The 20,217-nt window shown below is 50.5% G+C and overlaps 1 protein-coding gene across 3 annotated transcripts in view; it reads right to left on the reverse strand.

Moving 5' to 3' along the window:
- The window catches only part of LOC117357480 (clusterin-like), a 101,755-nt gene that overhangs the window by 41,852 nt on the left and 39,686 nt on the right, over nt 1–20,217 (reverse strand). For 2 of the 3 annotated variants that reach the window (XM_033938145.1, XM_033938146.1), the window contains exons 4-5: nt 11,919–12,091; nt 5,689–5,765 (exon numbers count right to left, since the gene is read on the reverse strand). In XM_033938145.1, coding sequence (XP_033794036.1) covers nt 5,705–5,765; nt 11,919–12,091 — 234 coding nt within the window. In that variant the 3' untranslated portion in view covers nt 5,689–5,704. The remainder of the gene's footprint in view (nt 1–5,688; nt 5,766–11,918; nt 12,092–20,217) is intronic. The other variant, XM_033938147.1, reaches the window with a different exon arrangement.

Consider the following 20,217-nt stretch of genomic DNA (forward strand, 5'->3'; position numbering starts at 1 on the left):
TTTGAGGAGAGACAGTCGAGTGCCAAGAGGAATGCCTCGAAGAGTGCCTGGATCGATGCCCCTCACGATGCCTGGAGGGGGATCGAGACCGTCGGTGAGTATACTGATCCCCAGAAGCCTCCAAAGAGCAGATAGGACTCGAGGCCGTAGATCGGAGAGGCGAAAGATTCGACGCCTCCCGAGACACCGCCCAGGCTTGATAGGGGGTTCGGAAGAACTCCTCCTGTTTCTTGCTATGCCCAGGACTGGGAGGCCCCGAGGGTGGATGCCACATTGTGTCATGGGGAGGGGTAATAGGCTCCAAGGGAGGCAAGTCACTAAGGGAGGTCTTCCTCGAGGGAATAGGCTCCAAGGGAGGCATGTCACCAAAGGAGGCCTTCCTCGAGGGACCGGCCACCGATCGCTGCTCCTCCTCGCCGAGCAACGAGGTCGTGCGGCGCGGAGGAGGAGGGGGTGGCCCGCCCCTCGGAATCGGGACTGGAAGGTCACCCTGGATCGTGGCAATCAGCCGAGGTCCCATGGTGGTCATGAGTTCCACAAACTGAGCCTCCAAAATGGACCGCAACGAAGCTGATATGGAGGGATCTGCACCAAAAGGGGGCCCTTCCGCACGGTCTCCGCGCTCTTTCGGTGCCGAGTGCTTCTGCTTGCCAGCCTTCGGCACTTTGAGCACCACCGGTGGAACTGTAGGGGTCGGTACCTGTTCCGAGGAGACGGAGGAAGGCACCGGCGCCGAGGTCGAGGCCGAAACCGGTGTAAACGATGCCAGTTTCAGAAGGCCCGAAGCAGCAGGGGAAGCAGAAGGCTTCGCAGATGGAGTCGAAGCACCAGTCGATGTCGAAGCCGAAGGTTCCAACCCAGCTTCCATCTTGAACATGGACTCCCACAAAAAACAGCGGCGCTTAAACACTCGCGCTGTGAGAGTGGAGCAAGGCCGGCACGATTTCGGAAGGTGTTCCGGACCCAGACACTGCAGGCAGCGTCGATGTGGGTCCGTGAGCGAAATCGCGCGCTGGCACTTGCTACACTTTTTAAAACCGATGATCGGCCGGGACATAGGCTGGAAAAGCTCCGCCGCAAGGTCGAAGGCGCGGGGCCCAAGCCACGCGGCTGACCCGGTGTTGGAAGAAAAAATTTTTTTTTTTGAAAAAGAAATCAAAGAAAGAAACAAACGCACGGCAAGAGCAAAAGAACTCAAACCGCGGCGATGCAGAAGGCGAAAAACGGGTTCAATAGGCGCAGAATTGAAGTAAACTTCTCAGCTCCGCGGAAGAAAAAGAACTGAGGAGACACGCCCGGAGCATCGGGCGGGAAGGCACTGGCGCATGCGCGGTGCGGGCATCTCGAAACTTCTGAGTTTCTTCAAGCAAAATATGCTTGTGAGACATCCGTATCGGGGCTCTGTCGGATGACATCACCCACTAGTGAGAATACCTGCCTGCTTGTCCTGGGATAATCTCTTTTTCCAGTGCAATAGGTGAAACATTCTAGATCAGGGATCTCAAAGTCCCTCCTTGAGGGCCGCAATCCAGTCAGGTTTTCAGGATTTCCCCAATTAATATGCACTGAAAGCAGTGCATGCACATAGATCTCATGCATATTCATTGGGGAAATCCTGAAAATCCGACTGGATTGCGGCCCTCAAGGAGGGACTTTGATACCCCTGTTCTAGACCGATGGGACATACAAAAGCTGTCCCTAAAAAGCTAGGGCGGCTTTGCAGCGCCGACTCTGAAGACCAAGGACCCAAAAGCAGAGTCCTGTCTTGCTGTCACATCCACTTGGCAAATGTGTGAAGAGAAGACTAAGTTGCCACCCTGCAAACCTACTCATGGGAGATAGCTCAAGCTGCAGCCCACAAAGAAGCCACACTCCTGGAAAAATGAGCCTTGTCTGAAACAGGAGACTGTTTTACAGAAAGAATGTAGACTGATGAAATAGCCCTACATATCCATCTGTAAATTATGGCTTTGGAAGCGAGAGCTCCCCACTGAATTGAATGAGTGAGCACAAACAACTGGTCAGAGAGACAAAATTTGTTAATAACCCCTAGATAACACAGAAGCACTCTGCACACATCCAATTTCTTCAACAGGTGATTTGGTGTTCTGGAACCAGAAGGATGAAAGGCAGGCAAACACATTTCCTGATTAACAGGGAAAGCCAAAACCACCTTTGGCAAGAAGGAGGGAACCGTAGGCAGGGAAATCCCAGTCTCTGAGATGTGGAGGAACAGTTCTCTGTAAGAAAGAGCCTAGAGTTCTGACACACGTTGTGCCGAAGTAATGGCAACCAGAAAAAAAGGTCTTGAGCATCAAGTCTAAGAGGGAAGCCTCTCGAAGGGGCTCAAATGGAGCCTTGGTAAGGCTAGACAGCACCAGATTAAGGTCCCAGTAAGGAAAAGTTGCTTAACCAGTGGTCTGACACAAAGAGCCCCCTTCAGAAATCTATCGACAGGATAAGAAGCCAACGAGGACCGACGATCCCGGAATCTAAAACAATAGAAAGCCCAGCTACCTGAACCCTAAGAGACACCACAGTGAGGCCTTTATCCAGGCCAGCCTGAAGAAAAGCAAGAATTGGTGAGATCAGAGCTGAATAAGGGTCCACCTGGCCCTGGACGCACCAATTTTGGAAGGCCTTCCATGTGTTCTAAGACAGCAACCCTTGTGTTCTAAGACAGCAACCCGGATCCTCCATGGAGACCAGATCCTGCTTGAGTAGGTCCAGATGGGCACTCAGCCGAAGGCTGCGACCCCTGCACAGATGCATCAGATCTCCGTACCATGGTCTGCGAAGCCAATCCCCTCACTTCCGGGCTTGGATCATCAACTGAAGAAATGATCTGTATTCTTGTTTCTTGTCGTGGCCATGAGGTCGCAGTGTGGCAGATGCCAGCACCACCCTATGATTCTGAATGCTGCTGCAGACAGTCCACTCACCCAGATCCAAAGTCTGTCTGCTGAGGAAATCTGCCTGAACATTGTCAACTCCTGCTACATGCGTTGCCATCAGCGCTAGGAGGTGACCTTCCACCTAAAGAAAAGAAAGGTGGGCTTTCTGAGCCAGAGGAGTACTTTTGGCCCCTCCCTGGCAATTGACGTAGGCTACTGCTGTGGCACTCTCGGAGAAGATCCTGATCACTAGGCCCTCCAGAGTCTTCTGCAATCACATCAGAGCTAGCTGAATAGCTCTGACGTCCAACCGGTTGATTGACCATTTCCACTGAGAGGGCGTCCAACACCCCTTAACAGAACTAACTAAACTAAACTAAACCTTGTTTATATACCGCATCATCTCCACGGATGTGGAGCTCGGCATGGTTTACAAGAACTTAAAATATAGGAAGAGAAGGAAAAAAAAGGTTTACATGAACTTATATATAGAAGAGAAGAGTAAGGGGGGATAGAATTACATTTTAGTGAAAAGCCAGGTTTTCAGTTGCTTGCGGAATAATTGGAGGGAGCCCAGGTTCCGCAGTGGGGTAGTAAGGTCATTCCAAAGACCTGTGATTCTGAAGAGAAGGGATTTTCCCAGTTTGCCTGCATAGCGAATACCGTGTAGAGAGGGGAAGAATAGTTTATACAACAATTTCAGTGGGCTCTCCAGTCCTGAAAGCCAGCATCTGTCATCACCACGATCCAGAAGGCAATGTATAGTTGTACACCCCTGCAGAGTGAATGTGAAAGAAGCCACCAGTCCATGCTTGCTTGAGCTTCCAGAGTCCAAGGAAGACAGGTCTGTAAGGCATCCCTGTGTAGTGCACAGTGAGAAAACAAAGCATGCTGAAGAGGACACATGTGCGCCCTTGCCCAAGGAACCACATCCAATATGGTAACCATGGATCCCAGAATTTGAAGATATTCCCATGATGAAGAAAGAGCCAGCTGCTCTAAAAGGGAAGAAATCTGGGCACACAGTTTCTGCCTTTGGGCTTCTGGTACACCGACGCGACCCACAGCGGTATCAAAGAGAACTCCCAGATATTCCAGTGACTGCATGGGCAACAGATTGCTCTTTTTGAAGTTGACAATCCAGCCCAGGCCTTCCAGCACCTGGAGCACCCACCTTGCGCTGTCCCTCGGACAATGAGGGAGCTCTAATCAACCAGTCATCTAAGTAAGGGTGAACCTGGAGACCTATTTTCCATAGGTAAGCCACCACGACCACCATCACTTTTGGTGAAGGTCCAGGGCGCTGCTGCCAGTCCAAAAGGCAAAGCCAATAATTGGTAATGCTTTTCTAGAACATGAAACCACAAAAATTTGCAATGGGCCGGCAATATAGGAATGTGCAAGTACGCCTCCGTAAGATCTGTAGAGGCAAGAAACTCTCCTGGGGCCACTGCTGCAATGACCGAACAAATGGTCTCCATGCAAAAGCATGGAACCTTGAGAGCTGCATTCACATGCTGAAGATCCAGAATAGGCTTCCAATCTTCAGAGCCTTTCTTTGGCATGATAAAATACATAGAGTATCTGCCTGAGCCTGAGAGGTTGGGCGACACTGGCTCTTTAGCTTGAATATCCAGCAAGCGCTGAACAGAGGCTTGAACCTTGAGCACTTTGTCCGGGCAACCTGTAGGAGAGTCCACAAACCAATCCGTCAGAGGCTGGGGAAATTCCAGTTTGTAGCCCGACCAAATAATGTCTGAGACCCACTGGTCGGCCATAATGCAAATCCAAGTAGGAAGAAATGCTGAGAGCCATCCCCCTATCTGAAGAGGGACATACCTAGGCCTGGCATCATTGTGACTTTTTGGCAGAGGATACTGAATGGGAAGTGGAAGGCTAGGAATGCCTGTAGCCAGCATAATGTTGTCAGCAGCCCTATGACAATCTCTGCAACATAGCACTTGCATGCAGTCAGGATTGCCATGAGCCAAGAAAATTAGAGCAACCAGGACCTCTAGAGGTCCTGAGTCTGCTATCAGGCAAAGTCTTAGTGCGATGGTCCATCACAGAATCTATGAGGTTGTCCAGGCCTTTGTCAAACAATGATTGCCCCTTAAAGGGTAGTCTTGCCAAAGTAGCCTTGGAAGTGGGATTACCAGCCCATTGACTAATCCAGAGCATCCTGTCAGCAGAGATGAAGTATGCTTGACACCTTTGCGAAAATTTGCATAAGGTTATACAATGCCTCAGCAATATAAAATGTCTAAGCCAAAATAAGTTGAGGAGGATGATACACAGTCTCACTCTCCAGTGTGCACAGTCGAGAGAGACAGGCAGGTACGACAAAGGACGTCACTGAAGCAGTTTTGATATTTAAAAGCAGCTGAGTGAAAGAGTTTCTGGAGGACCACATCCACATGGCGGTCCTGCATATCCTTCAGCACCACACCACCTTCACTGGGTAGAGAGGTGCGCTTAGTCACCTGCTCAACCAAAGAATCTACTGTGGGCTTACCCAAAAGCTGCTGACACCCCTTGTCAGAGGATACAAGCATGACATGGCTCTAGCAATTGTAAGTGCACCCTCCAGAGAGTCAAACCAATTGTAAGAGCACCCTCCAGAGAGTAAACTGCTCTGAAACCAGATTGCTAATATCAGGGTGCCAGGGAAAGGTAGCAGACTGCAAGAACATACCACAAAGCCAGAAGGAAGAAGTAAATGGAGCCAGCTGAGTGACCAAATTCAACTCCTGCAAAGACTCAGAAATAAGGTTCAGCAAAACCACAGACTTACCATGGGCTCCAAAACCTCAGAAGGATCCACAGATACAGCATACAGTTTCTGATCTCTCTCCCTTGGAAGTGCTGCATCTGCAAATAAGGGGTCAGCAAGTGAGACATCTGCATCAGGGTCCCCCAGATCAGGGTCAGGCAGCACCAAAGCAGTAGCAGGCTGAGGCAAAGACATGTCCAAAGGAGCAATGCCACCAAGAGACACCGCATAAGCAGATGGGACTGTGCAGGGTGAGAACGCCTGTTCTGAAACTCAGTCCACATAGATTTCTTAAAATCTGAAAAAGTGTCCGACTTAAATTTAAATTAAATTTACATTTCTTAGGCTGCAGAAGGTTTGCAACTAGGTGGCCAGAACAGCCATGCCAAGCCCCAAAAGCAAAGAAGGCTGTCCCGCAGGGCTAGCTGGGCATGTAGTCACCTGCTTCAGCAGGGGAGAGGTTAAAATAGACACCTCCCCCAGATGTGTCACGTGGCACAAGGACGCTCTAAAAGCGCTAAATGTGCGCAATCCTGGCAAGAATCCAAATGAGAGCTCAAAGACTCCATCCCAACAAGTTTCTAGGCAAAATTTGCAGTTTTAGAGAAGCAGGAAGCTTTAGAAAAGAAGATTGCTAAAAAATCCAAGATGGCCGCTAAACCGAATCAAGCTATTAATTTTAGGAGATGATTCGGTATACAAGTCTAAGATTTAGATTAAATTAGATTAGATCATGAAATTCACGCCAAAATCACAATATTTTTCACATTTCCCAAAAGCAGAAAATGGCAATTTTAGGATTTTTCAGGAGGGGGAACACAAGGGGAACATGCAGAAACACTTAAAACCCCAGTTTTCCAACCTCTCTCGATTCACCTCACAGGCTGACAGCCTGTACTCATTGTGACCTTTCTGAAGACATTGCTGTAGCCTGCCTAAGCTCTCTCATAGTAGCTGCATGAGAAATTCATTGCCTCGATGCTGGGAATGCTTCTGCAAAGCTGATCTTTGGGCTGCCACTCAGACCCATGCCTGACTGCACCTCTACCCCTGCGGACCAACGGATGCACACCGGAATGGGCATAGGCAAGAAGATGCAGCTGGCACTCTGCGAGACACTGCTGAGTCTCCTAATGGTGTTCAATGGCCTGCGCGCGACCCCTGCTTAACAGTAGGTGAGACCACCTCAGAGACAGTCCTGAGCAATGTTCCCTCTAAGCTGAGCGCATGAGCGATCGCTCACTATTTTCATTGGCGTCGCTCATAATTTTTCTCGTGTCACTCACTAAAATACTGCAGTGGGAAACTGAGGACTGTAAGATCCCCGACGCACTTCCGACGCAGGTGGGGATCGTGAGAGGAGCCGCTGCCACGTCTTCAGTGGCATACCAAGGGGGGGCGGGGGGGGGGGAGGTCCGCCCCGAGTGCAGCCTTAGGGGGTGCACAGCCGGCCAGGACCGGTTCTGGCCGGCTGTGCATCCCCTTAAGGCTACCGTCGGAGAGGAAGTTCGAGCCAGCCAATTGCTGCCTGGCTAGGCGGAACTTCCTCTCCGACGGCAGAATTGACGTCGGGGGAATGCTGGTCAGCCCGACAGTGGGAAGCAGAGAGAGCTTGGGGCAGCTGCAGCGGTGGATTTGGGGCCTGTTTCCCCCGATGGTGGCAGCAGTGGCTTTGTGGAGGGTAGGGAGAAAGAAAGAAAGGGGGCATCAAGAGAGAAAAAAGAAAGAAAGGGCAGGGAGAGAGGAAGAAAAAGTTAGGGGAGGGAATGAGGTCTGGAGGAGAGGAAGCATACAGGCTGAAAGAAGGGAAGAAAGATTGGATGCACAGTCAGAAGATGAAAGTGCAACCAGAGACTCATGAAATCACCAGACAAGGTAGGAAAAATGATTTTATTTTAAATTTAGTGATCAAAATGTGTCTGAATTTATATATGCTGTCTATATTTTGCACTATGGCCCCCTTTTACTAAACCGCAATAGTGTTTTTTAGTGAAGGGAGCCTATGAGCGTCGAGAGCAGCGCTGGGCATTTAGCGCAGTTCCCTGCGCTAAAAACTGCTATTGTGGTTTAATAAAAAGGAAGGGGGGTATATTTGTCTATTTTTGTATGGTTGTTACTGAGGTGACAATGCATAGAGTCATCTGCCTTGACCTCTTTGAAATAAACCCAGAATAGGAATGATAATTAATATTTTCTCAGTGTATAGTGTGCTTTGTGTTTTTTAATTTTATTGTTGGTAGATCATTTTGACTTGGTCATTTTAAAGTAGCTCGCAAGCCCAAAAAGTTTGGGCACCCCTGAGCTAGAGCGTTGAAGCTGTGCATTTCTATTTTATCCCCCCTTTTACAAAACTGTGGAGCGTTTTTTAGCGCCAGCCGTGGTGGTAGCAGCTCTGATGCTCAGAATTCTATGAGCGTCAGAGCTGTTACCACCGTGGCTAAAATCCACACTACAGTTTTGTAAAAGGGGGAGGGGTTAGTTTATGATGACATATTCCATACTAGGCGAAGGTGTTTTCTGTGTTCTGTGTGTTCGAAAGACATGGTTTTCTGTTAGGATTGATCTGTGCTGGTCTGGCTTGTTTAGTTTTACAGTGGGTGTATTGATGTAATGCTCATTTCAATATGTAAGATGCTGCCTTTTCCTAGGTACTCATGTGTGACGTGTGGCTTGTTACTAAAAATCATGTTTTTCGTACAGATGGGGGGGGGTGCCAAAAAATGATGGGCCCCGGGTGTTACATATGCTAGGTGCCAAAAAATGATGGGCCCCGGGTGTTACATATGCTAGGTACGCCACTGTATGTAAAGATACCAGAAAGCTGGTGAAGCAAAATCTTTAAGTAAATTGTTATTCTTCTAAGTTTTGAGTACCGTATTTTCACGCATATAACGCGCGCGTTATACGCGTTTTTACCTACCGCGCATACCCCTCGCGCGTTATATGCGTGAGCGCGGTATACAAAAGTTTTAAAACATAGTTCCCACCCCGCCCGACGCCCGATTCACCCTCCCAGCAGGACCACTCGCACCCCCACCCCGAACGACCACTCGCACGCGCTCCCACCCGCATCCACGATCGGAGCAAGAGGGAGCCCAAGCCCTCTTGCCCGGCCGACTCCCCGACGTCCGATACATCCCCCCCCCGGCAGGACCACTCGCACCCCCACCCCGAACGACCGCTCGCACGCGCTCCCACCCGCACCCGCATCCACGATCGGAGCAAGAGGGAGCCCAAGCCCTCTTGCCCGGCCGACTCCCCGACGTCCGATACATCCCCCCCCCCGGCAGGACCACTCGCACCCCCACCCCGAAGGACCGCCGACTTCCCGACAATATCGGGCCAGAAGGGAGCCCAAACCCTCCTGGCCACGGCGACCCCCTAACCCCACCCCGCACTACATTACGGGCAGGAGGGATCCCAGGCCCTCCTGCCCTCGACGCAAACCCCCCTCCCCCCCAACGACCGTCCCCCCCCAAGAACCTCCGACCGCCCCCCAGCCGACCCGCGATCCCCCTGGCGACCCCCACGACCCCCCCACCCCCTTTCCCCGTACCTTTGGTAGTTGGCCGGACAGACGGGAGCCAAACCCGCCTGTCCGGCAGGCAGCCAACGAAGGAATGAGGCCGGATTGGCCCATCCATCCTAAAGCTCCGCCTACTGGTGGGGCCTAAGGCGCGTGGGCCAATCAGAATAGGCCCTGGAGCCTTAGGTCCCACCTGGGGGCGCGGCCTGAGGCACATGGGCCCAACCCGACCAAAGGTACGGGGAAGGGGGGTGGGGGGGTCGTGGGGGTCGCCAGGGGGGTCGCGGGTCGGCTGGGGGGGCGGTCGGAGGTTCTTGGGGGGGGGCGGTCGTTGGGGGGGGGGGGGGTTTGCGTCGAGGGCAGGAGGGCCTGGGATCCCTCCTGCCCGTAATGTAGTGCGGGGTGGGGTTAGGGGGTCGCCGTGGCCAGGAGGGTTTGGGCTCCCTTCTGGCCCAACTACCAAAGGTACGGGGAAGGGGGGTGGGGGGGTCGTGGGGGTCGCCAGGGTGGTCGCGGGTCGGCTGGGGGGGCGGTCGTTGGGGGGAGGGGGGGTTGCGTCGAGGGCAGGAGGGCCTGGGATCCCTCCTGCCCGTAATGTAGTGCGGGGTGGGGTTAGGGGGTCGCCGTGGCCAGGAGGGTTTGGGCTCCCTTCTGGCCCAACTACCAAAGGTACGGGGAAGGGGGGTGGGGGGGTCGCCAGGGTGGTCGCGGGTCGGCTGGGGGGGCGGTCGTTGGGGGGAGGGGGGTTTGCGTGGAGGGCAGGAGGGCCTGGGATCCCTCCTGCCCGTAATGTAGTGCGGGGTGGGGTTAGGGGGTCGCCGTGGCCAGGAGGATTTGGGCTCCCTCCTGGCCCGATATTGTTGGGGAATCGGCGGTCCTTCGGGGGGAGGGATGTATCGGACGTCGGGGGGGGGGGCATCAGGCTTTCAGGATGGGGACAGACCTTCAAGGGGGGACAGTGCACGGAAGTCAGGGGGGGTGAACGGAGAGTCGGGACAGCGCACGGAAAGTCAGGGCAGTGCACGGAAGTCAGGGGGGGGTGAACGGAGAGTCGGGACAGCGCACGGAAAGTCGGGGCAGTGCACGGAAGTCAGGGGGGGGGTGAACGGAGAGTCGGGACAGCGCACGGAGAGGCGGGGCAGTGCACGGAAGTCAGGGGGGTGAACGGAGAGTCGGGCAGCATGCGCGGTATAATCGTGAGCGCGTTATACCAAAGTTTTTGTGCTTATCATCGTGATTTCTGCGCGCTATACACGTGTGCGCGTTTTATACGGGTGCGTGTTATTTGCGTGAAAATACGGTATTTAACCCTCCCACAATCTCACGGGCACTCGTCCTCCGCGCCTGCTCATAAATTTGTGGAGTATGTAACCTGTCGCTCATGCATATTTTTTTTTGCACACACTTCATCAATCCTTAGAGGGAACATTGGTCCTGAGCTCCAAAGAAAACTATGCAGGCTGGCTAAAAGGTACCCAGTGGGATTAGTCTGTCAGCTGTGTGTTTTCAAAGCAGGTAGAACTGAAAAAAAATGCACCAAGCACCAGAATTCCCAAAAAAGGGAAGAAAATACACCGAATAAAATAATAAAATGGAAAGAACAGAACAAATACTGCTGCAGGCCCGCATGCAGAAGGAAAGAACTGTAGGTGGAGCTAAGGCGCCCAGTGAAGTACAGATGCAAGAGGAAAAATCTAGAGTGGATTCTTTCTGCAGATGCACACGACTATGGGAATGTCTAGAATGTCTCACCTATTACACTGAAACTTATTTTATCATAATCACAGTTCCAGTAGACAAGGGATAATTAGCCTACCTTGGTAATCTTCAGTTGCCTCACATGATCACACAACCTTGAAATCCCTGAAGGCAAAGACTTGAGACTTATTATCACAAAAGAATGAAAGGGCCTGAATTAGGGCCACTCATCTTCCCTGGAAACCTCATGTAACTGCACCCAAGCCAGAACTCCTTGGGAAGATTCTTGCTCAGGCTCCAGGGCATTTAACCACATATCCTAGCTTGAGCCCCACAACCTCTGACTCAGCCTCTGACATGGCCAGTTAGCTAAACTGCAACCTCAGTGAGGGAATGTTCTTAGGGAAACCTGCTGCTATATCACTTACTCCCACACATGAAGGCAGGAAGAAATAAGCATTTCTGGCTTATGCACTGCTGCAAAGTAGTGCCAATATGAGGAGCATGCCACTGCCAAGTCTCAAACTGGATGGAGGTTTTCTGCATCTGCATGTGAATGTGAAAAATGGCCTCTCAAAGCAAGCATCTCCTACCCAGTACTGCAGATTTGTTGATTATCTGATGTTAGGATGATGAGTCCCTGAATTAAGAAGTAGGTAAGTCTCCCTCAAAGTAAGGGCGAACTGACCAGTCTAACAATAGGGCAGTGCCTGAGGGCCTACAGCAGTATGGGACCATTCTCCTCTAACCAGTACTATATGTTAAATGGGTGTTTAGGGGCCCATGATCCCTATTTCCCAGGGACCCTGACCACTGTCAGTCCACCAATACCATCCAGTATAGCTATACGTGTGTTTAAATGAAAAACAAAACAAAACCCAGAATTACCACCAATGGAAGCTGTCAGATGTGAGAAAATCCCCCAGCACTGTAGTAATGTAATGTAATTTCAGCTATCAATAACCAAGATTTACAGAAGATTATCACCTAGATTAGAAGTATTAAAAAATTCAATGCTGGAACTTACACGGTTCTTTTCCTGCAGCATTTTGCAGTACTCTGTACTTGTGGCTTTGAGTACTTGGATTCATCCCATGATGTGTCTCCAGGGCCTGTGCGGGTGGTGGGACTGGAATCAAAGAGTTTCATGGACACAGAGGTGTCAGATGAACGCTTACCTGTCTTAGCGCTGGCAAGTATCTGATAAGAGGAAAAAAGAATAGTGTGAAGAGCTATCGAGTCATTACCCTACCAAAAATCTCTACAGTAAGCCAATCCAATATCAATACTGTGTGTTGCCATGCAGGTTTCTACATCCCGGATTGGCTGGGGGGCTAAGGATGATGAGAGACAGTAAGGATAGCCCCTGGGAGGGAGGAAGGAAGTCATAGTTATTGCACACCTTGTAACCACATACAGGGCTCTTGACATCAGGGTTAGGAAAGAGCCCCAGTGCATAATCCCCAAGCAAGTACTGCAGCTGTAGTTAGTAAAGTTAGTTAGAAGAGGATATGAAATAAGTGGGGAGAAATGCATGGACATTTTCAACAGGCTGGTAATTACCAGATTTCAACCCGTTTCATCTGAACTAAAAGCAGAAAGGTGCACAAAAGATCCCATGCTTTAGGGCATTGTTTTGTAAACTGTGTGCCATGGCAAGATTCCGGGTGTACCGCAAAAGAAACCTTTCCTCCTCTCTGCCCCCCCACAACCTGATGATGGAGGGATTTCCAAAATCAGGGAGTTTGTCCAGGTTTTGGAAGGCCTCTGAACATGCACAGATGTTGACATGATAATATCATGCACATGTGACGTCACTGAGTTTAGTGTGCCACGGCAGAAAAGGTTTGCAAGACACTGCTTTAGAGAAACAACGGAACAAAACTGTTGTACAAGAAGAAAACTGGGAATAACAGAAAAGAATACACCAGAGGCAGTCAAACTACAGCTGCTAGGCTAGATCCAGCCCAGAGTACTTTAGTCCAGGTCCCACTGCACTTCTAAAAATGCTCTATTAGCGGCACACCAAAAATCCGAGGCCATCCCCAATTCCCTATTAATGTCATTAGGGCTGAGCGCAATTTATTACAATAACCATGAATGATTGAGTCCATTTCTAATGACACTGGGCAAGGGGTTAGGCCAGTGTATAGCAAACTGTGTGCCATGGCGAGATTCTGGTTATACTGTGAGAGGCACGTCGTGTAGGCAAGTCGGTTGGCACTTTTGACAAACGGACGTCTTTCCCAAGGTTTGCCACAGGGAAATTAAGGAAAGTATATAAACCCCAGTGCAGAAGGGCTGACCAGGTCAGTGCCCAGGACAATAAATTAGCTGACTACCTGGTGAGTGACAATGAAATGGAAATAGAGCAGGAAGGCTTAAACTTACCTGAAGCAGTCCCAAAGCCAGGCAGGAAGAAGCTGCCTTGCTATTTTCCATTGCCTGTAAGGCAGAAAGCTCACAAGCAGTTTCCCCTCAGAGAAACGGCATGGGCTGAGGAAGGAATTCCCTTCCCCCATCCAAAGCCAAGGGGGAGTGGTTCTTCCCCTCAGCTTAAAGCCAGGCTCGTTAGAGAGCAGAGTAGAGAGTTGCGCGGGGACAGAAATCCCACCCGTCCCCGCCAAAGTCCCACCCGTCCCCGTGAGGAATCCCTCCGTCCCCACCCGTCCCCGCGAGGAATCCCCTCCGTCCCCACCCGTCCCCGCGAGGAATCCCCTCCGTCCCCGCCCGTCCATATAAACTTCAGAAATAGTTATTTCATTTAATTATGCTACTGAATTAAAGGCTCTGGTAGAAACCCATTTACAAATAAGCAAAAAGACTTTATTAATTTGAAAATATTAATTGGGAAGAATACATACTTTGCAAATGGGTTTCTACCAGAGCCTCTAATGTTTATAAATTTTTATCAACACAACTAATATACTACTTTATCCTGAAGCAAAATAAAAAAAAAGAAATATAATTATTTTCCTACCTTTGTTGCCTGGTTTCTGCTTTCCTCATGTTCTCATTCAATTCCTTCCATCCACTGTCTCTCTTCCTTCTGCATCTTCCATTTGCTCTGTTACTGTGCCTCTCCCTTTCTTCCCCCTTCCAAATTGGTCTGGCACCCATCTTCTTCTCTCCGCTCCCCCATAGTCTGGCATCTGTCTTCTTCCCTGCCAGTGTCTTCTCCCTACTCTCTCTTCCCCATTTCCTTTCAGCGTCCTTCTCCCCCCCATCTTCCCCATGTCCTGTCAGCGTCCTTCTCCCCCCTCTGTCTTCCACATGTGCTTTCAGTGTCCTTCTCCCCCCTCTGCTTCCCCATGTCCTTTCAGCGTCCTTCTCCCTCTCTGTCTTCCCCATGGCCTTTCAGCGTCCTTCTCCACCCCTTTGGCTTCCCCATGTGCTTTCAGCATCCTTCTCCCCCCTCTGTCTTCCACAAGTGCTTTCAGAGTCCTTCCCCCCCCCGCCCTTCCCATGGCCTTTCAGCGTCCTTCTCCACCCCTTTGTCTTCCCCATGTCCTTTCAGCGTCCTTCTCCACCCCTTTGTCTTCCCCATGTGCTTTCAGCATCCTTCTCCCCCCTCTGTCTTCCACAAGTGCTTTCAGATTCCTTCACCCCCCCCCCCCGCCCTTCCCATGGCCTTTCAGCGTCCTTCTCCACCCCTTTGTATTCCCCATGTGCTTTCAGCGTCCTTCTCCCTCCTCTGTCTTCAAGTGCTTTCAGAGTCCTTCCCCCCCTCCTCCCGTCTTCCCCATGGCCTTTCAGCGTCCTTCTCCCCACTCCTTCTCTACCGCCCCGGGTGCAGTACAGCCGGCCAGGTCCCCTTACTTTTGTGGCACTTCCCCGACCGACTGACAACAGCCCCGGTCCGACAAACCTCCCTGCCCTTAACTGCGAATCTAAATTACCTTATTACAGCTGCTGTAAGAAGATAATTTAGATTCGCGGCTACAGGGCAGGGAGGATTGTCGGACCGGGGCTGTTGTCGGTCGGTCGGTCGGGGAAGTGCCACAAAAGTAAGGGGACCTGGCCGGCTGTGCTGCAACCGGGGCGGGGTGTGGCGGGGCGGACCGCCCCCTCCCTTGGTAGCCACTCGAACCGCGAGGCTACTCTCCTCCTTACCTGCACTGCCTGCAGCACAGAGCCAAACGGAAGTCTTCCCGACGTCAGCACTGATGTCGGAGGGAGGGAGGGCTTTGTTTAAGCCCTCCCTCCCCTCCGACGTCAGCGCTGACGTCGGGAAGACTTCCGTTCGGCTCTGTGCTGCAAGCAGAGAAGGTAGGGAGAAGAGCCGCGCGACTGAGTACATCCAGCTTTGTTTAAGCCCTCCCTCCCCTCCGACGTCAGCGCTGACGTCGGGAAGACTTCCGTTCGGCTCTGTGCTGCAAGCAGAGAAGGTAGGGAGAAGAGCCGCGCGACTGAGTACATCCAGCCCCGCAGGAACCCCGCGACCCTCGGAGGCGTCCCCACGGGATCCCCGCGACCCTAGGGGGCGTCCCCACGGGATCCCCGCGACCCTAGGGGCGTCCCCACGGGATCCCCGTGACCCAAAGGGGGAACCCGCGGGATGTCCGCGGGTCCCGCGGGATTCCCGTCGTCCCCGTTCCCGTGCAGCTCTCTAGAGCAGAGGGAGGAAGGAGGAGGAGCAGAACGAGGCTTGGCAGTAGAGCAGAGGCAGGACGGGGCTGAGCAGTTCCTCAGCACTGACTGGGAAATGACTGAGGAACAGGCTGGTAATTTGGCCACTGAATTCCTTCCCCCAGAGCCCATGGTATGGGAAGAAAGTGGGGCTATACAGGAAAGCTGTTCAGAGGAAATGGAGAGCTGAATATCCTGGGAAAGGTCTGTGAACAGAGGTTTTGTCTTGGCTGTATTTCTCTGCTTGCTCTGTGAACTAATGACTGTGGGAGTTACTAGGGAAATAATCCTGTACTGCAATTTCACATGCTGTTTTGCTGAAGTTTGGAAAGGATACAGTAATCTCCTCTGCAGGTTATGTGCACAGCTGAACCAAATGCCAGGCTATAATGCTGGCTAGTTTAAAGCCCAGAATTTCCTGACTTCCACACTCCGTGAAAGTGCCCAGCTGTAAGGATAGTGCCATAGCAACTAACTAATTCAATTAGTCTGCCTGCCTCATAGGGATAAGGAAATTAACCCTCTCAGGGAAAAGCCTGCTTGGGACTAGGGAGAAAGTCCAGCCCAGCTGGAGAGTGTAAGAGCACTGGAAGACAGCACAGAATATTTCTCAATCATGAACAAGAATGTCTCTCCTGTAAAGCTACAATGGAGAGTTATTTGTGCTAACTGTTTCACCTCCTAGCCTCCTGGAATATTAATGACTGTATGTGGTTTACTAACCCAGTCCAGAGCTGATTACTGGGTGACTACTACGAGTGAAATGAACTTTTTCTGTTGTTTTTGTATGATGTTCATGCTACCAGGAAAACCTGGAGTGGCACAGTAATTCCATGGCCGGTGGCCGAATAAAAGCTTATGTTTTCACCAAGGCCATTCTGACAAAGTGTGATTTTTCTCAAAACCCTTGGAGAATAAGCTTAGTTGGACATTTGCCAGCGACTACCAACTTGAAAGGTGACCCTAATTCTAAAGGGACCATGCCAGTAACAAGCTTCATGTCACTACCCGACGGCTCAGGGTGTTCGCAGAGAGCGTGGGTGTGACACACTTCTCTTCCCCACCGGTGCCTCTCCTGCTCTCCACATCTCCCCACCGACATAGTCATTTCAGGGTTAACAAGATCAGGGCCCTGTCTAGAGGGCTTCCGTGCATGCGCAGATCTCGACGTGATGATGTTGCAAATGCACGTGACATCACCACATAGATGTCTGCGCATTTGTGGAGACTCTCCAACCGTGGCCCTGAGTTTAGTGTGCCATAGCTTGGAAAAGTTTGCGAGACACTGGGTTAGGCCATGATCTCAAGACCCATCCTTAGAGAATACCTGAAATGTGGACCTGTAAAATAAATGGGGACAGTCTGACAGGTGCAGTTCTTAATCACTATTTTATGGTAAATCATTATTTTTCTTTTTATTTGTATTTCTAAATTATCATAATGGAAATTGCCAAGAAAAATAAAATGACAACACAGAGAAATGGATCAACAAATAAACAAACGTAAGCAAATAACACCAAAAAATGCACAAGGCTACAGAACTACTTAAATATTCTTTCTTTGCAGAGACCCGACACTGCCAGTGTTTTGGCCAAAGGCCTGCATCAGGGGTCTGTGAAATTGTATCTTATATGATACACATATAGAAAAGATGATCCCAATGTGAAAATAATCCATAACACTTGAACTGAATAGAAACACAACATTGTGTCCACGTTCACCAATCTCCAAAAGAAGCAAGGAGACACAGGAGAGGAACAGAGGGCAAACAGGAGAGGAGAGAAGGAAAGCAGAAACAGAAGACAGGAGAAAGCAAGGGGCAGTGGCAAGAGTTAGCTCCGCCCACCCCCATCATCTACCAGAGCTCCCCCTTAAAAGGGGAGGGGCCAACGGCTCCAAGTTAGAGGCTTTTCAAAAGAAGCAAGGAGAAACAGGAGAGTAATAGAGGGCAAATAGGAGAGAGAAGCAGAGCAGGAGAGAAGGGAAGCAGAAACAGAAGGCAGGAAGGAGCAGTGGCGAGTTAGCTTCGCCCACCCCCGACGTCATCCACCAGAGCTCCCCCCTTAAAGGGGAAGAGCCAACGGCGCAGAGCCATTTGGCATGTGTCGAAGGCGAGAGTGCCTTTGGGAAGGGCCTTAAGGAGGGACGAGTCACTGCAAAGAAGAGCAGAGGGCAACCACAGAGGACACACAAGCAACAGGCAAGCAAGAAGAGCAGGCTTAAAATCAGGCGAGGGACCTCACAGTAACACCAAGGATGCCACATAAGGAACCAGGGAGAAGACACTTCAGACAGCAGACCAGCAAGTGGATGACAATGGAAGCAGCAGACAGAAGCAGGATGTTGAGCTACCCAGTTTTCTGCACCATTTGCCATATGTATGATTACCTCATCATCGGCATCATGGAAATATGGTGGAACGAGGAAAATGTGTGGGACACTGTGCTACCGAGATATAAGCTATACCACAGAGACAGAGTGGGTCAGAAAGGTGGGGGAATTGCCCTACACATCAAAGAGGGAATTGAGTCTACCGGAGAGAGCACGCTGGAATCAAAAAATAAGTTAGAATCTCTTGGGTCAAAATTCTGGGAACAAATGGAACAGAAACAAAGATCGGCATCTACTACCAACCCCAGGGCAGTCCGAAAAAAATTGATGGAGAAATGACGGACAAGATTAAATGCAACTGCAAGGAAGGCAACGCAGTTATCATGGGAAGGCAACGCAGTTATTATGGGTGACTTCAATTATCCGAGGTTAGATTGGAACCTAGGCACCTCCGGCTGTGATAGGGAGACCAAGTTCCTGGATGCTGTAGGCGATTGCTTCCTGGAACAACTTATCAAGGAAAATACGAAGAGGAAATGTGATTCTGGACAATTCTAAATGGACTACGAGGACCGGCGCAAGGTGTAGAAGGTGCTGGGAAGCAGTGATCACAATATGATCCGCTTCAACCTGGACACAGGGGCGAAACATCGATCCAGAACAACGGCCACGGCACTCAACTTCCGAAAAGGGAATTACGAAGGGATGAGACTCATGGTGGAAAATTTGATTATTAAATATATATATCTACTATAATAAAATGCTAAGCGTGCATGCGCACACTTACCTGCGTGATCCGTGATTCATGATCCGTAGGTCCGTGGCCGGCAGAAGTGCGCATGCGCGCTTAGCTGTACCAGTGGCGATAAGAGAAATTGAAAAGCACTGGCCTCCATGTTTTCCATCTCGCGCAGTCCTCCATCCAGGAAATACGGCCCTACCAGCCAAAGTTTATTTTTAAGTTAACAGCTGCGGTGGCATCTCCTCTCAAGAGCCACACCTGCATCGGAGAAGGTCTCCGACACAGGTGGCGATCATGAGAGGAGCCGTGGTGGCACCTTTCAACTTAAAAATAAAGCAGACCAGACCAAGGGAAGGGAAGGGGGGGTAGGGGGAAATGCTGCTGCTGCTGCTGCTGCACAGGGATGTGAAGGAGAAGGGAAATAAGAACATAAGAAAAGCCTTCACCGGATCAGACCGAGGTCCATCCAGTCCGGTGATCCGCACACGCGGCGGCCCCTTTAGGTACTGCCGAATGGAGACCCAGATATACCGTAGCCCTCAATATGATTTGCAAGAAGGTGTGCATCCAACTTGCGCTTGAATCCCAGAACAGTAATCTCTGTCACAACATCCTCCAGGAGAGCATTCCAAATTCCCACCACGCGCTGTGTGAAAAAGTACTTCCTGATATCCGTCCTGAACCTGCTGCCACTCAGTTTCAGTCTATGACCTCTTGTCCGTGTCACATCCGAAAAAGTTAGTAATGCTGCTTCTTGGTCTATTTTATCAAATCCTTTTATTATTTTAAAAGTCTCTATTAAATCCCCTCGCAGTCTTCTCTGCTCAAGGGTAAATAGTCCTAATTTCCTAAGGCGTTCTTTGTAGCTCAAATTCTCCAATCCCTTGACAAAGACTTCTCAGGAAACTACAAAGCCATGGCATAGAGGGAGATATACAAAGATGGATAGGCAAATGGCTGGATAACAGGAAGCAGAGAGTGGACATTAATGGGAAGTTCTCCGACTGGGAGAAAGTGACTAGTGGTGTACCCCAGGGCTCGGTACTTGGGCCGATCCTTTTTAATATTTATATCAATGACTTGGAAAACGGAACATCCAGTGAGATCATCAAGTTTGCAGACGACACAAAACTCTGCCGGGCAATCAGATCGCAGGAGGATAGTGAGGAACTCCAGAGCGATTTGTGTCGGTTAGAAAAATGGGCGGAGAAATGGCAGATGAAGTTCAACATGGAGAAATGCAAGGTAATGCATTTAGGCAGTAAGAATAAGGAATACGAGTACAGAATGTCAGGTGCAACTCTGGGAAAAAGTGAACAAGAAAGGGACCTGGGTGTACTGATAGATAGGACCCTGAAGCCGTCGGCACAATGCGCAGCAGCGGCAAAGAAGGCAAATAGAATGTTGGGCAGGATAAAGAAAGGAATCTCGAGTAGATCGGAGAAAGTTATAATGCCGCTTTATAGGGCAATGGTCAGACCCCAATTGGAATACTGCGTCCAACATTGGTCTCCCTACCTAAAGGATATAAAACTGCTGGAGAGGGTGCAGAGACGAGCAACTAAACTAGTGAAGGGTATGGAGAAACTGGAATATGAGGATCGACTTAAAACACTGGGATTGT

Source organism: Geotrypetes seraphini, chromosome 3 (assembly GCF_902459505.1).
Source record: "Geotrypetes seraphini chromosome 3, aGeoSer1.1, whole genome shotgun sequence".
NCBI classification, from domain to species: domain Eukaryota; kingdom Metazoa; phylum Chordata; class Amphibia; order Gymnophiona; family Dermophiidae; genus Geotrypetes; species Geotrypetes seraphini.